This window comes from Corvus cornix, chromosome 4, assembly GCF_000738735.6.
Source record: "Corvus cornix cornix isolate S_Up_H32 chromosome 4, ASM73873v5, whole genome shotgun sequence".
Taxonomy (NCBI): domain Eukaryota; kingdom Metazoa; phylum Chordata; class Aves; order Passeriformes; family Corvidae; genus Corvus; species Corvus cornix.
Window position 1 is genome coordinate 25,677,692 of NC_046334.1, and position 23,144 is coordinate 25,700,835.

Below are 23,144 nucleotides of genomic sequence, written 5' to 3' on the forward strand. Positions count from 1 at the left end.
CACCCCCAGACAGAGCCAGCACATGGCTAGAGCACACACCTGGAACCACGGCTGGAAGGCATTCCTTGTTTCAGCAGTTGAATGTGATGGCAGCAAGCCAGACAGCCCATCCACCTCTGAAACATTAGGCCATGCTCTCGGGCAGTGGTGGGGCAGGCGGCTCAGCAGGTTCTCTCTGCCCATGGTCCCTGGGGACAGCCGGGCTCAGCTGCCCCGAGTGCCATGGCAGCCCTGAAGCCCTTCCACGGTGTCAGCAAAATCCACAAACGCCAGAGGTTTACGTCCAAAGAGGAGACAGAGCAGTCCTGCAACTTTATTCGAATGAAGGAAGAAACTCCACTGCGGCACACGCCCACAAGGTTTCCCCTATTGAGGTTTTGGAGGGCGCAGCCTCCTTTTATCCCAAACTCCCGGCCGCACGTTGCCCTCTTCCTTCCCCCATTGGCTGAGGTAGCAGGAAGGTACAGCCTTCCTGAACTGCCTCCCACATATCCCCCCTTGAACCTACTATTTTACCCCAAAGTTCAGAAACTCGGGCTTATGCAGACCCACTTGTCTGTTTCAGGAGCCAAACTGTCTGGGCTCTGCAACAAACCTGGTGCCCAAAGTTAGTGGAGACGTGAAGACCCATTTCAAAGATGTTAACACCCATACCTTCACCCATCAAACTGTTTGTAAAGACATGAGCTTTCCTCTCATCGGCAACATCACTGGCTCCAATTTACTCTGTAATAGGAGGTTCCCTAACACCTCCCACATTTTGCAGCACCAGATGAAAACTAATTAGTTGAAAGACCATGGGGTGAAAGAGGTCCCAGAAAAAAGGGGAACACACGGTTTATCTTTTGCTTTGTCATTTGAGGGGTGGTTTTTCCTTACTGCATAAAGTGGAATGAATGACTCCTAAAATACATAAAGGCCTGACATTTTAAATGGGCTTCAGAATGTCTAAACATTCTGAAACAGATATTTCACAAAACTGCTAGTCATACGCTATGAATATAAAAATAAGACAATGGATGGGAATACTGTGGAAGACACTCATTACTGTGTCTTTCTGTTAGAATATTGTTCTCATTTTCCTGTGATTTTCTTAAGCTTTAACAACTTGGGCTACATTTTCTATTCTAGGAGTTTGAGATTTTTAAGTACGGGTCGAAATAATTTTTCACTGTTCCTGAGTTAGAGAAAATACAGTGCTTTGTCAGTGTTACATTATACTTGGATGAAATGAAATTTGTACTCTCTTTCATTTTGCTCTTACAATTGACTGTAGTTGAATTACAATTAGAAATTCTGTTTTGAAAGGACAATAAAGCAACAATGGCAGGAAGCTTAGGCAGTAGGAGAATGAAAATTGTCCTGCTTTAATTTTGTTCCTTTCATACATATGTGCCATAGCACAGTCTTAATTACATGAGCTGTTTTTTCAGGAGGGAAGAACTCAAGTTGAATAGCAGATCAGTTTATTTCTGGAAGAGAGCAAGCCTTTCCAGTCCTGTGGCTGCCTCCCACAACACCTGTATGACTGACAGCAGTAGAGCTTAAGCATGGAGGATGAGGAGGGTTTGAGGAGATGCTTACCCATGGGGGGTGATACCAACTTCTCTGGGATCCAAGCAGTCTGTCATGGGCTGTGGCCACATACCAGGAAGCAGTATGATCCATGAGTATCCCATACAGGCCAGTCTCTGCAGCATTTGCTGCCTCATTTCATCCTCAAATGAGCTTTTGGACTGTAAGCAGATGTTCTCCCTACAAACATTTAACCCTTGAGAGAGAAACCCTTGGTGAGAAATGCTAGCTGGCCCTCCCCCAAAATTTACTGCTTCGGCAGCTTTGCTAGGCAGAGCTGCTGAAGTGGGCATTACAGTTATCCTTGAGGTGAGTAGCTTAAGCCCTAGGATTTTGGTCACAAGGCATTTCACTGAAGGAACAAGGCATTCATATACCTAGCTCAGAACAGATCTGAGGGCAGCAGCCTCCAACTGCAAATAGCAATGAGCAGCAAGTGCTGGGTATTTCCTGCACAGCTGGGGCCTGTGTAGGGAGAACATCTGTCCACAGAAATGACATTGACTGTTCCACTGCACTGAGATAGTTCAGTCTGGTCCAAATTAGGGAGGCTTCACATGAACTGTCAGCAAAACTGTGGGGATAGTTAACTGCAGGGCAGCACAGCTGGATATGAGAGAACTTCAGCCTAAGGAACAATGAAACATTTTTGAACATGCAAGGGCATGTTAAGGGGGTACCACTATAAAGAGAGAGAGCCTGGCTAGTGGTGGCTGCCCAAAGTACCTGCTCCTTTAGCTACTTTGGCATTATTCTCCCTGACATTGTTTCTCATTGGTGAGACTGGGTTCTGTAGTCTTATTCATAGAACTTTTAAAAGATTCTGCTGCCTCATTTAGGTATTTAACTAAGTACCACAAGAGTGTCAAAGAGGAAGTTGGCCATTTACTGCAGATTTTTTCTGGTAAATGACAGTGCTCCCCAGTATTAGTGTTCTGCCTGTCTGTCTGATTTTGCTCAGTGGTGAAGAGCCTCTGCTCTAATAATCCAGGGAACAGAAAACGTTTCTAGCCTATCAATAAGAAAATATTGGGAATGTAACGAGAGTCTTACCTACTAAGCCCGGTGGATCCAGGATATCCTGTGCTGTTGCTTCTGTTCTTCTTTGTGATCTTTTTTTCCTGGGAAGGAACAAGTGCTCTGCAACTCTGAATGTCAAACCAACACTGCTCGGCTTTAAGATGTGATATTCTTTTAGCTGGCTGCCAAATAAAGCCTTTTCAGGGCAGATAGACAAGTACATTCAGCACCAAGAGTCTATTTGGTGAACGTGTATTCATCTGGAGACTGACAGAAAAACAAAACTGATCCATTATGTTGTACTAAGTTTGTCATTAGGAGAAAAATGAGGCATGGAAACATGGCTGCTGACACTCCCTATGACTTGCAAGAAAGAGTAAAACACAGATTCCTCTACAGGGTTTGGGGGATAGTTCCACATAAAAGGACAGCAGCTCAGTATTTCAGCTGTCCCACTTCTGACTGTCCTGCCACTGAGCAAACACTCATCACTGAGGGTTTCACTGACCCCTCTGGTCCACTCCATTGAGGCCATGTCCAAGACGAATGATCCATCTGAAGATTCTTACTTTGTGAGCAAGTTCCCAGTCACATGGAGTTCTCAAATGATTCAGGTTTGGAGAGTTCACAAGACATAGGTAATATGTAAAACTAAAATTAATACAAGCTGGAAATTTATTCTTACAGGGACAGAGTCAGACTGAACTCCTATGGCAAATTTTCTGTACTCCACAATAATTTAGTTTGGTTTTCTGCAACAAACCCTTGAAAGATTATAGCACACCTGAGCTAAAAGGTACAGTGTACTTCTGTGATGCAAGCAGAAAAGCTTACAGCTCTTAATCTTACTGCCACCAATGAAAATCTTAATTTTGAATCCTGGACTGAAGAAGGAAGGGAGGAACAAGGAAGCTCCAACTCTGCACCTTCGTCCCAAGAACTACTCCAGCCCCTCTTTTCTCTGTGTCTATATAAAAGCTTAACACCCGTGAAAAAATCACAGTTTCCTTGGCTTGTGACCTGCGGTGTCAGGGAAGAAATTTGGAAAAAATTACCTGTCTTCTTGCATTATGGGGTTACTTTTATGGACAGTGAGTATGAGACATATGAAAAAGAAATCCTCAGCCATGAAAATAACAGAGGAAACAAGCTTTATTTTTATTATTTGAAATTTTTGTGCGTGGTAAAGGTACACATTTGACTCTGGTTTTCCTACATTTCCAAGACAGAGTAATTATTTTTGTCAGCTAAAGCATTATGAATACCATGGCACACAGGAAGCTAAAACTACACACGCACACACCCGCACACACACACACACAAACACTTTGTTGTGCATCTTTCATCCTTGACCTTAAGGAGAAAAGGTTTGTATTTAGCCTCATAGGGATTTAAAAAAACCAAACAAAAACATCATCATCATCAACAAAAAAACAAGTGAGAAAAATATTTCATTATGAGTGCCAAGAGAGTGCAAGGCTTACATGTACACAAAACATATATTGACTTACAAAGATGGAATGTACAAAAACTTTAAAAAAAACATGAAAAAAAGAACTGGAAACACTCCTAGAACTGGAAAGCTGCAGCATATCGTATCAACTGATAGAGATTTCTATCAGGGGCTGCTGCCATACACTATGCAACGTAGGGAACATTCCCATGTTATAAACCAAAGGAAAAGTGTCAGGGTTAAGGCTGTGTTGCTCACAAACATCAACTGAAGTGCTGTACATTCGTCAGAAATAAAATGACCTGTTAGGAACCTTCCCATTCTGTCACACAAATACCTTCTGTGCACTTTCCACAAACAGGTCAAATAATCACTGCTCACAATTCTTGGAGGAAATTTCGATTATACATCATGATTTCATAACGAGCTGTCTCCCATAACTGAAAGTCATTTCTTTAAAACAAACATAACATATTGGGCACTTATAGTTCTCATGATGGCAACACTAGATCCTTAGTTATAAAAAATATTGACATAAAATCAAAAGCCCTCTAGCTTTTACAGAACAGATGAGCATTTACTAGTAAATAACTCTCCATCTTCATGAGGCAAATGCTTGCCTAAACCATTTTCCTTTTCAATACATTGGTGCTGGTTTAGCCTATGTAAAACTCTCCTGTTGTTTATATTGGATTTATCTGAACAGATCTTTTTATTCTATTCACAAAACCATGAAAATACAGTTGGCTAGTTTGTCCTAAAATGCTCCATATGACACGAGAAGTAATAACCTTTTGAGATTACTTTTGAGTTGAAGCATAGTTAAATGAAGCACATACTTTCACCATTCATGCTGTGCTGCTAGTCAATTAGCATTCCAGAGAAGTCAAGGGGACATTTGGTTATACCTGAAATCTGGCAACAGCGTGCCTCTAAAGCCTTTAATAAATGCTAACAAGTCAGCAAATCACATAGTGCAATTCTGACCTTCCCTTAATTGGATGAGAAAAAAGCCTGCCAGTTTTTAAGTGCAGAATTTCTGCTTTGGTTGCTCTTTGTAAGGTTTGTAAGCCAAGCATTTTAGTGAAGCTGGCTTCAGAAGCACACCGTAAAAGCAATGTGTTTCTCAGTTTCCCAGTGCCAGGCAGATAAGGTCAGACCTTGGAAGGGAATACCCTATGCCACTAAATTTGAAATTGCAGTTGACAGCATTTGCTATCAGAAGGAACTTCAAATTACTGACATTTTTTAGGTGCTGCTCTGCTGATAGTGTCTGAAAATCCAAAAGTCTGCTCAGTTTTTTTGAAGAAAAAATCCACGAAACCCCTAATAGCTTTGAGCTGGGTTGTGAGGGGGTTATGTACAGAATTCACTATTTCATCAGGATGCACTTGGTTCACATGGATTATCTAAAATCCTGGTAAACAATGCTGGACTAAAGGGAGAGAAAAGCTTTTGAAGAAAAGTGTATGCATGAAATAGCACAGTCTTAAGTATCTGTTTTGATGTGTAAGTTAGGATCTGATTTTCATACTTCTCGAAGTTCCTGACAACAGTGGATTTGGCAATGTTTTCTGAGGGGTAAACATGCAAGCTTAGTAAAATTGTTATTATAAAAATCCATATTTGGAACTAAATATGATAACTGACAGCCATAGCACATTTTTAAAAAGTTTTTACCTCAATCTGTGCAACCCCTTCTCTTTATTAACAAATACAGTTCAAATGCTACACACCTTTTCTTCATTGATAAATGTGCCATTTAAGGGCCTCCCAATATCAAAAAGTGTTGTAAGGACACTTAGAATGAAAATTTGATCTGCAACTTTGTTAAATTTTGATAGGACAGTTTATTGGTAATGACTGAGATACCATCTTCAGAATTTTAGGACAAACTCAGTTCAAGCAGAGGATATTTTGTTCCCTTAGTAATAACAAACTTGAGTTTTAGTATTTCATAAATGTTACCACCAGTTTCTTAGCTTCATTACAGTCCAACCTTAAGCTTCATGCACAAAATATTTATTCCAATGAAATAAGAAAACTTGTATTTGCACAAGAAATTGTAAATTGGCTCTATGTGCAAAAAATAAACAAAGGAAAGAAGAGGAAATATCTTTAGGAAACAGTAATTAAAAACCAGACAAACCCCCCATTTAAGAACCTTGGGGTCTGCATTTTTACCAGTCAAATGCAACTTTACAAAAAAACCATTAGTTTTTCTCAAATTCATTGAAACAACCACCTTAACCTTTTAGAAATAAGACAAATACTTATAACAAGAAATTTTATCAAAGATTTCTTTCCATTTCGCAAACATGCTTAAAATACTCCCTTGTTTCTGACCCAATGCCCTCTTGTTTCAAGGCCCTAAAAATGAGAAAAGAACAACAGCACTTCCCAGGCTATTGTAGGCATTGGCAGCAAGCTCACCAGCTCCTCAAACAACACTTAAAAGGGAGCACCACTCTATCTATATCAGGCTAAAGTAGCAATGCAACCTTTGACCATTGGATATAGAAATAAGAATAAAGCCAATGCTACTTTAGAAAGGACAAGTTCATACTTAAAAACCCCCAACAAACCAAACATTAAAATAAGAACCATGCCTGTAAGCATTTCCAGTTAAATTAATACTTTAACAAAGAACACAGTAGAGAGATCTGACAGAGGAAGAAGGGTCATTTTTCGGAGTACTGCCATTGTCAAATATCATACATACGTTCCAGTTTGCTGAAATAACCCACATTTACTTTTTTTTCCTGTTTTTATGTCAATCAATCATACATACATACATACAAACAAATTGGAACAAATCTCACAGTCCTTGTTTTGTCCTCTAACAAAATTCCCTTTGATGAAGGACTTCAGGAATAGGTTCAAATTCATTTTTATTTGTATTGTATTTTTTCTCACATATAAACAAATAGCTTTGGTAACCCTTGGCTTTCCTATACAACCTCAGTTTACCACAGTTCCTTTGGTTGTATAATGTAGGTCCTCCACAGGGGTACTTCTCTGGCTTTCTGTCCTGTTTGAAGCTGCATTTTGTTTTATAGGTTAATACAATGAATTGCCGTGAGGAAACATGGCAATGAACACATACGAAAGAGTGGCACACATGAGGTTAATTGAGATGACATTGTAATAACCCTGATCCTAATGAACTAGTTTGGTGTCAAAAGGTCTGTGGTTATACAGAAATTCCGCTCCCACTAACGTATCGCTACAATTAAGTTTTTCCAGAGCTTTAGAAATTGTCAGGTCTCTGCAAAGTCCTTCCTGCACATTGAGCAAGAGGAAGAGTGAAAAACGGTCACACAAAACAATCCTTCATTAATTCCACATGAGTAGGGAATTTGCATTGATTCTCAAAGTGCTAAACATTGAGCTGTGTTAGGTCTGACGGTTAGAGCTAGACGGATTTTGTGAGACAACCTTATACTAAAAGGACCTACTTGTTATACATAGTAAGACTGAAGAGTGTTAAAAGTGTAATACCTACCATGATAATGAGATCTAGAAGATTCCCAGGATCACCTCTGGGTTAAATAACACGTAAGAATGATACTTCTTTAAATTTGGAAGCTCTGAGCAGGAGCTATCCTTTGCAGTCATCAAAAAGCTTTGGGAACTTTTCCCAAACTTTTCTGGTTTTTGCCTAATTAGTTAATTCCAGTTCCATAGGCTGAAGTTTGTGTTTAATTTCACATTGTCTTTATGAACTCAGTTACAGAGAATTTTTTTTATTAACACTTACAACAAAAAGTTCAGTGAGAAACATAAGAGGTGCAAGTCCTATGTAAACAAGGTAAGTTTGGAAATTATCACAAGAAGTCTGTAAGAGACTCCTTTGTTATTAAAAATGAACGCAAAGTAGGAGATATCCTGCACTGGATCTCTAGGACGAGTCTTTTCTTAAGGGTGGGTGATTATCCAGCTCCAGAGCTCATTGCTACTGTAAATATCGATAGACCTTGAAGCAGTGATTTCCAGAGTCTGCGACTACAACGTGGCCATCTGAAGTAAGAGCCAGCCCTTGGGGACCATACAGTGGGTCAGCAGAGGTGTTAATGTAGGATAAAAATGATCCGCTTCCATCGAAAACCTTTTAGGGTGAGAAAGCACAGAATAAATGTTATGAATAAAAAAGGAAAGTAGAGGACACAAGCCTGCTCTCAGTTATACTTCTAATTTCTGAAACAGTTGACATACACTAGAATAAACAAGGGCAAAATCCGTTCTGTTATCTCATATGCAAGTTTATATACAAATGTATTTTCTTATTAAAAAGAACTAATTAAAGGTGCCAGGATCTTTGGCAAGAATTAGCACACAATGAAATAACAATAATAAAAAATAAGAATCTCAGCTGTTCCTTGTTCTAAAAATAGTCAACTACAATAAATCAAACTTAATCGGGCACTCAACCAACACCTTGTTTTCCTAACAAATATTACTATTGTGGCTAGCCTGATTCTTAGGTTGCCACACAGAGAAAACTCAGGAATTTGTTTACCCTGTTGACAGTGCTTCCTGAGAACAACTCATAAGCAGCTCCCTCAATTTTATATTCAGTGGAAATAATACATATACTTATTTATTAGGTATTAGGCAAACAAGACCTTGTGATGAACACTTAAAAGATAAAAAGAGGGCAACTCTCATAACATAAAGCAGAATAATTTCTCAACACTTAAAAAAGATGATAAAAATCTGCTGCATTCACCTCAGGCCATTTGGTTTTTCACATTTTCCACTATGTCTCTTATCTTCTCTTACAGTGATTATAAATGACTATCATCTCATCAATGTTTGCAAGTCTCATAAGTCATCAAATAACTTTTGAGGAACTACTTGGCACCAAAATCCTTGGTCACAGTGACCATCAGAGCTGCCAGCAGCCACACTGAAAATCCCACGATCTGACACCACCAGTTCTGAAAGTGGACAGGCCAACAATGAGGCATTTAAAGGATGGTGTGAGAAACCTCATCACTTCTAATGCTGATGGTGTTTCTTGGGCAGTCTGACGGCCACAGTTACCAAAGTTACCAACCCATTTGTTAATCAAGCACCCTTTGAAATACAGAAATTTCTACCTGTATTCGGCTGTTTCCCCAATCTGCTACGATAATGTTTCCATTAGAATCTACAGCTACTCCAGTTGGTGCATTAAATTGCCCATTTCCTTCTCCATTTGATCCAAACTTCAGCATGAATTCTCCCTCCTGGTTAAATACCTGCATGGGTTAAAACAAAAACCTGAATATGGCATGGTATCAAATATCAGTAATCTAGTACTACCAGTTCACCTGCTAATTAAGGGAGGAATTGAAGAGTTCCCAACACACACACACACACACACACACACACACACGGAGAAGATGGGAGAAAAGGTGCCCATCTCTCCCTCCACTCCATCACACCATACACTATTTCCCTTCTCACTTAAGATCTGATTCATCTCAGATACAGAGGCAAAGGGCACCAGAACCCTTCTGCAGCTTGTGCATCTTGAGCTAAAAAGAGCTGAATGCAGATACAGCACTGGGTTCTTTGTTTCTGTGGAACTAAAACACAATGGAGCAGATGCTCTCTTCTCTGCTGCCATAATCTAACACACACTGCGAATTGTGGCATGCTGCTCTCTGTATAGACAGTTCAGCAACTGAATTCTCTGTGATGGTAACAGGGTTAGACAGCACAAAGATGGAGCTGATCAATGACTATACTGTCAGTGACCTGGATGCACCAATGGGACCAAAAGAGAAACAAAATGTGCCATTTACACAGTACCACAGCTATCCCTAAAATATTTTGGTCTACCTTGGGCCCAGGCCCAGCTACAGCGCAAGGTCCAACAGTGTTCTTAGAGACTGACTGTGGCTTGCACAAGAAAATGCAAAGACCTGGCAAGTGCCAAGTACACACTGAAGTGCTGATAAGGTAGAAGGTGTCAGGAAACCATTCTGTTCTTGAACACCCCAGTGAACAGAGAAAAAACATTTGGGAAAGGAATTTAATGAAGCACCAGGTTAGTGCCTCAGATGATTAAAGAAAATTAAAAGAAAAAAAAAAGCCAACTAATGAAAAAAACAGGCAAAGATATATTGCTCTCTCCCTGGGCTAAAGTGACCAAATGAGAGAGAAGACTACATTGTGCAGGATTTTCCATAGAAGATGCCTGAGGGAAGGAACATCCTTTAAAGTTAAGGGGGCGGGAGAAAAATGTTGCTGAGTGAGCTTGTTTAATCCAAGACACTGGTGGCAGGAAGTGGCTTTGGGACTCACAAGAGTGAAATTAATTTATTTAGTTATTTATAAACTAATTTATTATTTAAAAGAAGATGTACTCTCTGCTCTCAGATTATAAACTCTCCAGAGCGTCAACAGTTATATGTACTAATTTAGAGAACACTACAAAAATAAGACTCTTTTCCAGTTAGTACCAAATTGTAACAAGTAACATTTGTATCCCATTGAGTCACACCAGAGACAGATGGGACACCCTGTTCTCATTAGAAATGTAATAATTATAAATCCTCTAGGATGCCACACTTCTTACATCTCTTCACTTTTTTTTTTTTTCATTTCAGTTTGCCCCTTGCTGTTAAGCCTCTCCAGGCACTCTCGTTACCAGGCAAACCTTGCTTGTGGAGAGGTAATTTATGGAGTCATAGGCCTCCTGCAGCACTCTTGGTTTCTGTGTTGTAATCCAAACCACGAGCTGCTACTTCCTTACAAATTCCAAGAGGATACGCAAGCAAGGTTGCTATTCCAAACCTAGGTGATTCAGCACTGCTCAGGACACAAAGGTGTCTATGCTTAGGCAGCAACTTCCTATTTCAGGTGAATATATAAAATTTATTTTTTCAATCAAGAACACTGAAGAACTAGACTGAGAGGTTCATCTTTGTGTTCAGTCAAAATAGGCCAGTAGGTGAAATGCCAGGGACTTTGTTGGTGTGTGGGACTGACAGATGTGTCCTCAGAACCCAGGTAGAACAGCATCCTGCCTGTGTCCTCCTGCTGCTGCTTCCTGTAGAGGGAGGGCACAAGAGCACGAAGGAAGTGTATGAAAGGGAATGCCCGAGAACAAACACGCAGAGGTGAGGCATTTCTGGGCCTGTATCTCCTTCACAGACATTTGCCAACACATCTCAGCATGTTTCCTTGGTTTGGTTTATTACAGGGACAAACAAATAAACTTCCTATCATACCATGACATTAACAGGCTGTGAGTCAGGACTTCCCACGGGTGTAAGGACTAGTGGCCAGCCCAGTGCAGGAGGTATGGAATGAAAACAAGTTGTTACACAAGTTTTAGAGAATCAGGTTGTAAAATGGACCCAGCAATCTTAAAGCTTATAGGTGTGGAATTTAAAGACTGTCATGTATCTTTACTTTGTTAATTTTATTCAACTAGAAATGTGGAAAGCTTTTACTGGGAAATTCAAAAGCCAAACTTTTAAAAGAAGACAGAACACAGGGTCAGTAACAGGTTTGGCAGAGGGCTAATACAAGTAAGTAAGTTGAAATTATTTATCTCAAGTACAACTTAGGTTTAAGTAATTGAATTAGAGACCATTATAGTGACACCAAAGGCAATGGACTGTATCTTCACTAAGCAATGCACTCCATGCACAAAGTTCTCTGAAAGTGCTGTCCTTATAGCAGAGCTCATACATATGGGGTGTGATCTCTTTGGTTTTAACAATATTTTGTTTTCCCCAAGAAAGTATCATAATAAAATTAAAATGGCAACTTTCCAAGTTGCCATTAATTGACAGTACCTTGACAGAATGGTTATGAAAATCTGTAATGATAATTTCATTGTTGCTGTTTACAGCTGCAAAATGAGGACCTGCAATGCAGAAGAAGAAAAAAATAGTAATATCATTAAAATAAAAAGTATGGTTAAATTAAAAAAAATCAGCCTGACAGAATATTATGTTTGGCTTCTGAGCAATAGTAGTCAAAGTGGGAATACGAATTTCAAATTAAGAGTAATTTTACTTCATGGTTTTTTTAAAAAGCTCAGCATGCTTTTTGTAAACACAAATAATTTCTTTTTCAAGCAGTTGTCAGCTATTGTTACCAATAAGCATTGTTCATTTCTCCTTCTTTTGTATACATTTGACTATGCAGAGATTTATGGGCTTATTAACAAGACAAAACATGTAGTGCTTAAGCATAAAGTTGTGTATATACTGAAAATTGTTATCAAAAATGTCCCTGTAAATTCTTAATTGAAATATTTTATGCTCTATGTGCTCATGTCTTACAAGCATTTGAGCTAACAAATTTTAGGATAAATAAGAAAGTTACTAGAAGACCACTGTCAAGGAAAAAAGGGCATTTTTTGCTTTACATTGTGTATTGAAATATGTGTGCAAATTTGAGTAAAAAACAAAGGATAGCTTGAAAACAGGCAAGTATCCAAATTAAAACACTTGGTGCTATTTTGAGTTATTAAACAGAACAGAACTCAGTTTCAATTTTCACAGTAAATCAGAGTAGACTATAAAAAAGGTGAAAAATTTTACATTCAAAACATTCAAGTATTGATAATTTACCTGTTTTCTGTAGCCTATCAGCAAGAAGAGGTGATACATTTCTCAAAAGCACTGTTAGGAAGTATTTGCCTACTTTTTTCAGGAGGTGTTCTTGCAAATTTTCAAATGAAAAGAAATTGAGATACCCAGAAAATTTAGTTGTGTTAGAACCCAAGCTCTCATAAATTATATATATTATGCCATAAGACATTGCAAGAGGTCTCAGGATAAGAACACATTGATGCTATTCCTCTCTTTCACTGTGAACCAGTCAAAACATCAGACCAATGAAACTACATACTAAGTGTGACCCAACACCTGTAAAATGACCTGCATACCTTAATTGGCATCTTCGTTTCAAATTTTTAAAGAACAGCTATTCACTTAAAATATATCAGTGAGGTTGTTCTGTTTTTTTAACTTAAATTGCGTGTTCTGCTTGAAAGACACCATGTGCAAGCAGTCAGTTTGAGTATAAACTGCAATTTCCCCAAACTTACATTGGCCGTTCCATAACTCTGTCTTCCTGATCTCAATCTTATCACTACCCCATTACACTCATTTTCTAAGAGACACCACTTAGGGCATTGGGCTTCGTGGATCTGATGACTAGAAACACAAAGCACAGCCTTTGAGTTGATTATGATGAACAGCTTAGTGTGGCAATTACAAAGCACTTATAAAATGCTAGTTAAGATCAGTCATTCTTGGGTCACTGATCTGAAATGCTTCCAGGCATAGGGAGGTAGATGAAACAATCTGGTTACAGTTACACTTGCAGAACAGATGTTGCAGTCTGCCTGACCACTCAAGCAAATGGTGAAGTGAATAGGAGCTGTATTGTATGTCTAGCAGAACCTCTCTCCGGGAGGATAAAGGAGTTGGATACAGCATCTTCAACATGCTCAAACATCATGCAAATGTGAGCAGAAGAGGCAAGAAAAGGGGATTTACATATTACCATCAAGTGTACCTGCAAACTGCTTGTCACCATTTCCTCGACTCCCGAACCTGGTGACTATTTTCCCATTTGGCTGGAAGATGAAGACACAGCATGCTTTATTGTCCACTACAATGATGTGTCCATTGCGATCCACGGAAACACCTTTAGGGCCCATGAGCTTTCCAGACCCAATTTTGGCCTAAAAGGGAAAACACAAAACAGGAAAATATGTTGGCATGATAGAAATGAGTTAGTACAGTTTGAAGATTGTATTACAGGCACACAGCAGAATGGAGAGGCATTTTTTTCACCAAAAGTTGGAAGTGATTGTTTTTATCAGCTGTTACTGTGTACTTTATAATTTTTTCTTCAGCTGAAAATAAAGTCTGCTTTCTGTATGTCTTTTCTAGACTGAAAAATCTGTCTGTCGCCTCAGCAACTGAGTACGAATATACAACTCACAAGAAATATAATCATCAGATTTGTGTGACTTGATAAACTGCAGCACCTGTCAGAAATGTCTGTATGTCCAGCATTAGGGTACCAGCAGGATAGGCAGACAAGCAGAAAGGACTTTTGTCTCCGACTGCATGCCCTTCCTGAGTCCAACCACCACCTTGATGGACAGGGAAACATCTTTATCACTGCACCAAAAAAGTCAGAGCTCTTGGAGCACCAGGGCTGGGTGTGATGTAGGCTATGATGTACTCTGTTGCCTTTCTTGGGTTAGTAAGACACCAGCACCTTCTGAGTGCTCTCAGACAGATTTTGAGCAGAGCTAAAGCTCAGGCTAACCTATCTTCCACCAGATTCCACATGACATTGCTTCACTTGCTGCTTAGACACAAGAAGTCTCAGCTGAAAAATGCAAAGGAGAGAGGATCATGTTGCCAAACAGCAAATGAACAATCTTTGAAACACTAAACAAATCAAAGCTTGTTCCTGTCTTAGGTAAATGAAATTATTTCCATCATTTTAAATAGGCCTTGTGACTACCAAAACCATCTGCCAGCATAATCAGCAACAGGAGGGCAATTGTATACAATATTTCAATGGAAAAACGTTCAGTGGAGAGGAGATGGATCTCACAACAGTAAATTATTTGGAAAGGCTAGAGAGCTGTCAAATCCAAAACTGTCAGAAACATTCTTTAGTAGGTTTAAAAAGAGGGGGTTTTAAAAAGAGGATCTAAGCAGCAGAGCAAGCAGAAATTGAGATCAAGCCTTCAAAGAATCCATGAGCTACCTGGGCATATACCCAAGAAGACTCTATGATCACCTCCCAATCCATTACACATTTTTCCCCATTCAATTCTTTTTAAGGCAGAGATTCTAGAAACTGTTTTAATCTACATAAAATCAGTTGAGTTTTTACCTTTCAGTTAAAAAAGGTTGTAAATACCTAATTGTTTGCATTGGAATGGAGCAACTTGCATCCTGCTTTTAGCCATTTTATAAAACTGATGGACAGATTTGAAAGCACTTATTCAGGTTTCAAAAGTCTGCACTGGACAGACAATCCACTAAACAGGCTGTGTTGCAATTATGGATTCCAGAACTTTCAGATCCCGGAGTAATTTGTGAGAGACACATCCTACAAACTGAGGTCCATATCTTGGTGAAGAACACACTTTTCTGTTTCCACTGGAATTTAAATGAAATATATACTAAGATATTCATCTTATTTACGAAACAAGGCCATCTTTCACCTCATTGCCTTTGCAGAGTGAGACAGATCACTGCCTAGAAAAAGCAATGCTGTGAATCATAGAATCATTGAGGTTGGAAAAGACCTCTAAGATTGAGTCCAAGCATTAACCTAACACTGTCATGTTTACCATGTCCCCAACTACCACATTTACTGGTGACTTCTCTGCCCCTCTCCCCTCCCTCCTGCAATTGGTGAGCAGCAGTGGGACAGATTACAAGGCATGGAGAAAATTTATTGCCTAACCCATTTCTCTCATGTCCCTGATGTTTTCAAAGCAAACAGAAGGAGCTCTCCTACCCTTATTAAGTCCCATGTTCCTATTCCATGGTACATTCTCATAGGTGGGGTTGCAGGTAAAAATAGGAACGATCCTAAAATAAAGCCACCTGGGTTCCCTGAGGATGGCTGCTACCAAGCCACTACACAACCTTTTTCAGTCTCCAGTAAAGAAAATTCCAGGGAGTAAATCTTGCAGGTCCAAGATTATGCTTAGCCACATACAATGATCATGTGTCAGTTTTATGTTCATGTGCATATACTGTTATAAATTGCAAAATATTTAGGCAAAATCTACCTAATTGAATCATACTAAAATATCCCCAGGAAAAACTATTAAAAATTATTTTGTATTCACCACGGGGAAGATATGAGCAGAGCTACAAAATGTATTCAGTTTGCATAACAACAAAGCAGCCAAACCATAAATTAGATGCAAATCTGTGGATGTATTTCCTTTGGGGTGATTAAATCATATTCCCCTCTTTCCTTTGGGATGCCCGCGTGGTTGTCTGCTTGAGCACTGCACCACCTCCTTACCATCTTTCCAGGATTCCTATGGAAAATGACTCAGACTCATGAGTACAGTGTCTTCCTGCCCATATAAACACATATGGAAAAATATAATGAATAAATCACATACTACATTAATGGGCACTCAGTGCTGAGAAGAGTAATAAAAATCACTATTCTTGGGCCAGGTTTAAAATATAATTTGCAAGCAGCAATAAAGTATGCCCAGCTAAAGTCTGCAATGTTTTTTACTAAAAATCTGTTTCCAGTTTAGATCAAAATATGCTGATGACACATTACTGGATCTGGCTGAACATAATCTTTGTATATTTTTATTTCAGAAAGTTTCTTAGAATTATAGGTTTGATTATTTAGAACAGAACATTATGAAACCCAGTCACTCCAGTTAAGTGTATGAATGGAAGTATTTTCAGGCTTTTTTTCCATTAGAAATGAATACAGTATAATGGATCATGTAAACCCTTAATACAAATAATGTGTTTAATTGAATTCAGTCAAGGACATAATGTCCCTTATTTTATAGGCTCTTAGGAATTTAGACTGGTTTTCAAACATGTGTTTATAAAGTCACCCTACCAGGCTGGAAAATATTCTACTGTGGGATATTCCTAGAGGTAAAAAAAAAAAAATTCAGCTAGCCTATATAAAAATTTATGAAGACTTTTCCTCTGTAGAACTAAGCGTGTTAGGGCTTAAGTTTAACTTTACCAATCTTGTTGCTGTCTGAAAGATTCAAGATTGTCAGCAATTAATTACAAACTTTCAACATACCATCTTTTTCTGTTTGAGAACTTCTCTAATAAGGAGATACAGCTTTGTCACACACTGCAATATCACACAATAAGTGGATTTATCATTCATGTGACTGTCAAAATTCAATTGTGACCATTTAACTACACTACCTACTCCCATCTGAACATGCAACCAGCTTTGCACAGCTCTTTCCTTAATTCCTCTAGTGAGACAAAGAAAAAGAAGTTTGACATATGAAATGTATCCTTTCATCTTTTCCCACTTACCTAAATTTGATCTTAACTTGCAGAGCCTTGTTTGGTTGATAACAAGGTTATCATCTTATATATAACTCTTCAAGACTAGAAAGAAAACAATTCTCAGAGGAACAGGAATCATTCTCTTGGCTCTATTGTCCAGTTCCTTCACTAGGTTTGAACACCACACTGGTGAGGAGCTGGTACAGCTGCTTCACCACACCCTCTCTCCTTAGCCTAGTGCAGTGTCTGCTGCAACAGTTTTCTTAAGCAATTTCAGAGTACTTGACAGAGGAAGCCAGCACTATTCTATGCCCTTTACAGATGAAAAAAAAAAAAAAACACTGGGAAGTGAAATGAAGATAACTAGGTACCCGTGAGATCTGTAGCACAGCCAGAAACAGAATCCCTGAATCCTAAAACCCAATCGGAGTCTTTATCATTTCCAGGATAATACAGCCTTTCATGTGAAGAAGCTTGTGTTTTGGTGCAACCTTAGATTAGAGTTTATCCGCCGCTGCATTATGTAAGTTGTACAGCCTTGAGAAAACAGAGCTCTGTCTTTCTTGCTGCCAGCAACTGAGGAAGGTGACACTTTTCTGCCTGGCAGTGGAGGTTGCCAAGGGGAATCAGTCCAGTGCTGTAATCAGGGAGATGCCTGGGTCTGGCTCCAGGGAAATTTGCCTTAAGGCTCACATGACTATTAAAACTCTGCTAAGGGAGAGTAAGTGTAAATAAATACAGAAGGAAAGGGACAACATCAAAAATAGTTAGTTTAAGCTCAAAATAGTCCCCTGATATTGCTGAGTTAACAACTAGCAGGCCACCTGCATCAGAGGTCTTACACAAGGACTTGCAGGCACAGTCCTTTGAAGGCAAATGCCATAATCCATTTCTCTCTCTCTCTGTTACCTTAGCAAACACTACCCAATTTAATCTGACAAGACTCCTGTAAGAATTACCACTTCCAACACACAAGAAATTACAAGGTTTTGCCCAGATTCCCACAGGCTAGATCTGTTATATCTATGTTTTGTGCTTCCAATATATTTTATTTAACCCCATCATAGAATAAAATCCTGAGTTGGAAGGGACTCACAAGGCTCATCGAGTCTAACTCCTAGTCCTGCACCATTCATGCCCAATACAAGCCCCATCCCTTCATGGTACTGACTGCCCCCATATCACAGCCTCACCCTCGGTGGACATGACCTCCCAACCCTGTGTGTGTCCCCCCACAGTTCCCCCAGGCCCTGTGCTCACCCCACCTGCACCCCTCCTCCCCAGCACAGCTGTCCAGCTGCACTGTGCAGTACAGGATCCCCTGAACCAGTGCTGCACCAATACAGGACCCCCTACTCCCATCACAGTTCCTCAGTGTGGCCCTGTGCTCAATGCCCATCCCTGTTTCCATCCCAGTGCTCCCCCTGCCTCACTCCTGCTCTCCCCACACACATGCTCTGCCACCTGCCCTGCACATATATGTCTACCCTCTGTATAAAAAAATTCTTCTACAAACATTTCTTTTCCCTCTCATAATGCATTGATTGCATTGAATCTAAAAATATTATTTTATATCACTGATGTTTCATCTCTCATTTAATCCATCTAGTCCCAAGAACTATGAAGTCTGATGCGTTAATTTGTATTAACCATACAAACATTGCCAACATTACATAGCTTTTGCAATCCAACAAAAACATTGACTGAAAACAAAGCTAGGCTTCACATCAGAGGAACTACATTAATAATTCATTTCTTTCAATACCTGTCTCTCTGCTGGTAGTATATTGTACATAGGGTCCTGCCTTCTCCAGGGTTTTTTTCCTCCAGAGTTGGCTCCATCCAAAATGCTGGATTTAGAGCTTATCTTAAGGAGGAAGGAAAACAAGCCCTCCATGCTCTGTGTCCTGATCAAGCCAGTTCACAAAGATGTTAATAATTATTTAAAATATGCTTAGGATACTCAGAGTATTTGGATTCTTAACTAAATCACGTATTTCTTTGGGTTTGTTTTGGTGTTTTCATTTCATTTAGGGACTTCAGCCAAAACCAAGGTTTTCCTGTGTAACTGTACATTTTCAAAATTACTTGACAAGTAAAATCACATTCTCTCCGCAAATGCAAGTAATTTGTATTTTTTTAACACTTGCATTACATTTTTGCATCGTTTTATTTTAGCTTGAAGTCTATACATGATCTGGATACTTCTAAAAGCATACACACCAGTTTCTTAGAGGGAGCTCACTGAGGACTACGGAAGCACAATTGCATATTTGTATTTGTCACTTTGCAAAGACTATTCAGAGGAAGGCGATTTCTTGCTGCACACATAAGCAGCTCAGAACCTGAGCTTTTTGGTCATTATGCTACCAGAAAATTAGCCAAACAGGTCATTTCTCTCCAATGCAGAACTAAGTATCTAGAACTAAGTACTCCAGAACTAAGTACCTAGGGCAGAAATTTCCCTGCAGGTCCATTATCCCAATGAGTGAGTACTGCTAACCTCTGCCAGAGGTGGCTCTCTCTAATGTGCATCACCAGACTTGGTAACATGCATTCAGAGAACAGCACCAAATGGTGGAAACCTTCAATTCTCTCTGGAACTGCACCTGAACCCAAGCAAAATAAATACTGCAGGTTGGAAATCATCAATGTAGTGTAGTAGCTGTCTTATTTTACTCTCATTACAGGGATCAGAGTTGCTATGAAAATATGAGGTGTGCTTTCCTTAGAATTTCTGATTTCTGAAACCTACAATATCATTACTGTCTTTCAGTTTTTTCAGTGCACAACACACCACCTAAAACAGTCCTGTCCATGCTGTAGCACTGGAACAACACCCTGGGTTACCTTTCCTTGCTTTTATTAGCAACAGGATCATACATGAATTATACACTACATTTGCTGAGAAGTATGGAACAAAAGACAAAGTCATCATCAGTCTGCTACCTTCTTTTTCTCCTCCATATGTCACTGAAGAGCTTCATGTACTCCTTGGAAGATTTTGTGTTTGTCTGTGTGCATACATATACCTGCACACGCCCTTCTGTACAATCAGAGTACTAATGATGCGAAGGTTGCTGAGCTGGTCCAACTAGCCTTGCTGGCACTTGCTATGCTCGACCATAAGTTACAGAAAGGCATCTAAGCACCCAGTATGGAACATGTTGTCTCTGCTTGGTATAACATTAGCATTACTGCTGTGATCTCCTCCTATTAATTATACGATGTGGCTGTGTCAGGGGTTGCCAGAGCACAACAATGGAATTTAGACTAAGTTACAGCCAAACTATGCAGTTTCTCGAAAAACAATGTTACTTTGCATTCCTTTGTAGGACAGAGAAAGCTTAGGAGAGTTAACATCGTAACTCATACCTTAAATTTTCCATCTGATGAGAATATGCTAACCCATTTGTTATCATAGTCTGCAATAATGATGTCACCACTGGGATGCACAGCCACTCCTGTTGGCCGCTGCAACTGGCCAGGAGACCTTCCTCGTATGCCAAAACGGCTTTTGAACTGACCATCATTGGAAAATATCTGTAAGAGAAAACATGACTTTTAAAATTATGTCCACATATGACCATCACCTATTTCTTGAAGCTTAGATTTTAGCAAGTCACTAATGAACACTATAGACAGGAAGAGAGCTGGAAACATGAACCACGTTTACACAGTCCATATTTGAAAGTGATTTGTCTAATTTAAGAAGAAGCTTCCATCTGGACCCGAATTTCAAAAAAAAAAAAAAAAAAAAAAAATTTCCACACTTACATTGCACTGTTTCTTCAGTGATCTCAAAGTACTTCACAAACATTAGTGAATTAAGCTTCACAATGTCTCTCTCAGGTGGGAGGGGATGGTATTATTCCCTTACTAGAAATGAGGAAACTGAGGCACTGAGTGACTCAGCCACAGTCAAACACTAAGTCTGTAGAAAACATAGAAACATGTCCACTGATTGTGTCCCCAAGCCAGGTAACTAGACACTGAAGTTCCTCTGAAGTGGCTGCAAGTTGTGAAGCATGAGGGTGCTGATGAATACTTGACTCTGTCTCTTTGAAAAGGCCTGGAAACGAGTTCTCATGACATGTGGCTTGCTGGTTCTCACATACAAGAACAAGCCACATGCTGCTGCCGTGTTCATTGCTACCACATGGGCAGCCTGGAGAGTGATGACAAATTGTTAATGGTAAAAAAGATACATGGCAAGCAAAGAAAAAATACAGCTTCATTTTCACACAGGTTACAGAAGCCAAGAAATTATGGGTGTCAGGGGTACTACCACAGAAAAGATTGGATCATGATATCAGAAAGAGAAATCAATTAAATAAACTAAAAGCCACTTGAAAATGACATCTACATGTTTATTTTTCTATTTGTACTTCCTTAAGAAATTATATTTGTGGCACCTTGCCCTAGATTTATATTTCAAAACATGAGAGTGATAAAATTTACAATGTAAAATTATATTTACAAAAAGGCATTTTTCCAGATTATTGCACAACTTATTTTTTCATTCATTGCCAAACATCATAAGGAATGGAAATAAACTCTGATTATATACTAGATATAGTACAGATCTGAAAAACACAGCTTCAGGTCAAGAAGATGGAATGTTAATGGGTGATAAGTTGAGCTTCCCTTGTATTTTCTGTTCTGCCTGAATTGTACAAAGTGTGTCTTTCTGGGACTACAAAACAGGCAGAGGTGTGGGGGCAAGGAGAAAAACACTGGAAGTGGCATATCTTCATCCCCTCATACCTGCACACACTGGTTGTTACTGTCTGCTATTAATATTTTTCCATTTGTAGATGCAGCTACACCTTGAAGATTTGTAAATTCCCCTTTATTTCTTCCTTTGGTGCCTAAAATTGAACACAAAGCACATAAGAAATCAGGTTAGACAGGACTAATCAGTTAGGACCCAAATGCCAACACATGCAATTATTACATTTCTGATCAAAGGATTTTTATTTTGAAGAGTTGTTCTCACTGCTACAACTTCAAAGAACCCTCTCAGTAACAGATACACAAATCTACCTACAAGCAGGGATTGTTCAAGGGACTGTTCTCACTCTTCAGCATGTGTGTCACCCTAGCCTCCATCAACATTAATTGTCTCTTTGGCCTTCATAAATCAGTGTTCACAAATTGCCTCTTGTATGAGGGAAGTAGTAAAAGGTTTTTACATAAGTGATGGACTTTTTTTAAACTGCAGCTTTTTATTCCACTGAAAAGGCAGTTAAAGGGGCAGTACCTGGGAACATACAGACAGAGGCTTAGGTAAGAACTTGGACGGATGACACGGGTTTAGTACCATTAGCTAAGACTCCTCAGTGAAATCACAAAGCTGGGATAAAACATATCACTCTGGATGGGGCCATTTCAAGACAGGGAAGTTTCCTATTCCCTCATATACAGTTTTCAGTCATAGGCTTCAAAAATTCCCTTAGCAGGGAAATTCAGATGAAGAACTAGCTTTGAACATTGGGACTTGTGGTCCAATGAAGACCAACACCTGGAGACTGAATGCTTCTGCAGACACCTTGGGTTGTTCTAAAGAAGCAGTGTCCACACACAGTAGTCTCATTTTAACCCAGGATAAATGCACTCGTGATTTACATAGACCTGTAAGTCTTTTACCCAGTGGCTTAAGGTAATAAGGAGTTGTAAAATGTCAATTTTTCACAACAGTTCATTAAGTTTAGGTGGCTTATTACTTAGATGTTTGTTCTGAGACGTTCCAAGGAGCAGCACAGAGCAAACTGATGTCTTTAAAAGATCAGCTCTGAAGTGGCTGGTCCAAATTACACCTGGAACACAGGAACAGGATCCAAATTCCTGATTTGTTTGTAAAGGAGGCTCAGGGGTCTTTAAAAAAGACTGCAGTTATGATCTTGGACTCCAATTATTATTCATAATAAATGAAGGAATTCTGAAACAAAACAAAAAAACCCCACCAACCAACCACCAACTCTATAAGCTGTTCTTTCTAAGATTTGGATGCAGCGCTGTTTTTCTCGGTGAAATATTTTTACAAGCATTCACTGGCTGTGTATCAGACATTAACTGGTTCC

At 39.3% G+C, this 23,144-nt stretch overlaps 1 protein-coding gene across 15 annotated transcripts in view; it reads right to left on the reverse strand.

The window, feature by feature from the left end:
* Window positions 1-3,729: 3,729 nt before the first annotated feature.
* The window catches only part of TRIM2 (tripartite motif containing 2), an 87,865-nt gene continuing 68,450 nt past the window's right edge, over window positions 3,730-23,144 (reverse strand). For 14 of the 15 annotated variants that reach the window (XM_010411807.4, XM_010411803.4, XM_010411805.4 and 11 more), the window contains 6 exons: window positions 21,829-21,932; window positions 20,437-20,604; window positions 13,568-13,748; window positions 11,845-11,915; window positions 9,151-9,291; window positions 3,730-8,156 (listed from right to left, as the gene is read on the reverse strand). In XM_010411807.4, coding sequence (XP_010410109.2) covers window positions 8,004-8,156; window positions 9,151-9,291; window positions 11,845-11,915; window positions 13,568-13,748; window positions 20,437-20,604; window positions 21,829-21,932 — 818 coding nt within the window. In that variant the 3' untranslated portion in view covers window positions 3,730-8,003. The remainder of the gene's footprint in view (window positions 8,157-9,150; window positions 9,292-11,844; window positions 11,916-13,567; window positions 13,749-20,436; window positions 20,605-21,828; window positions 21,933-23,144) is intronic. The other variant, XM_010411809.4, reaches the window with a different exon arrangement.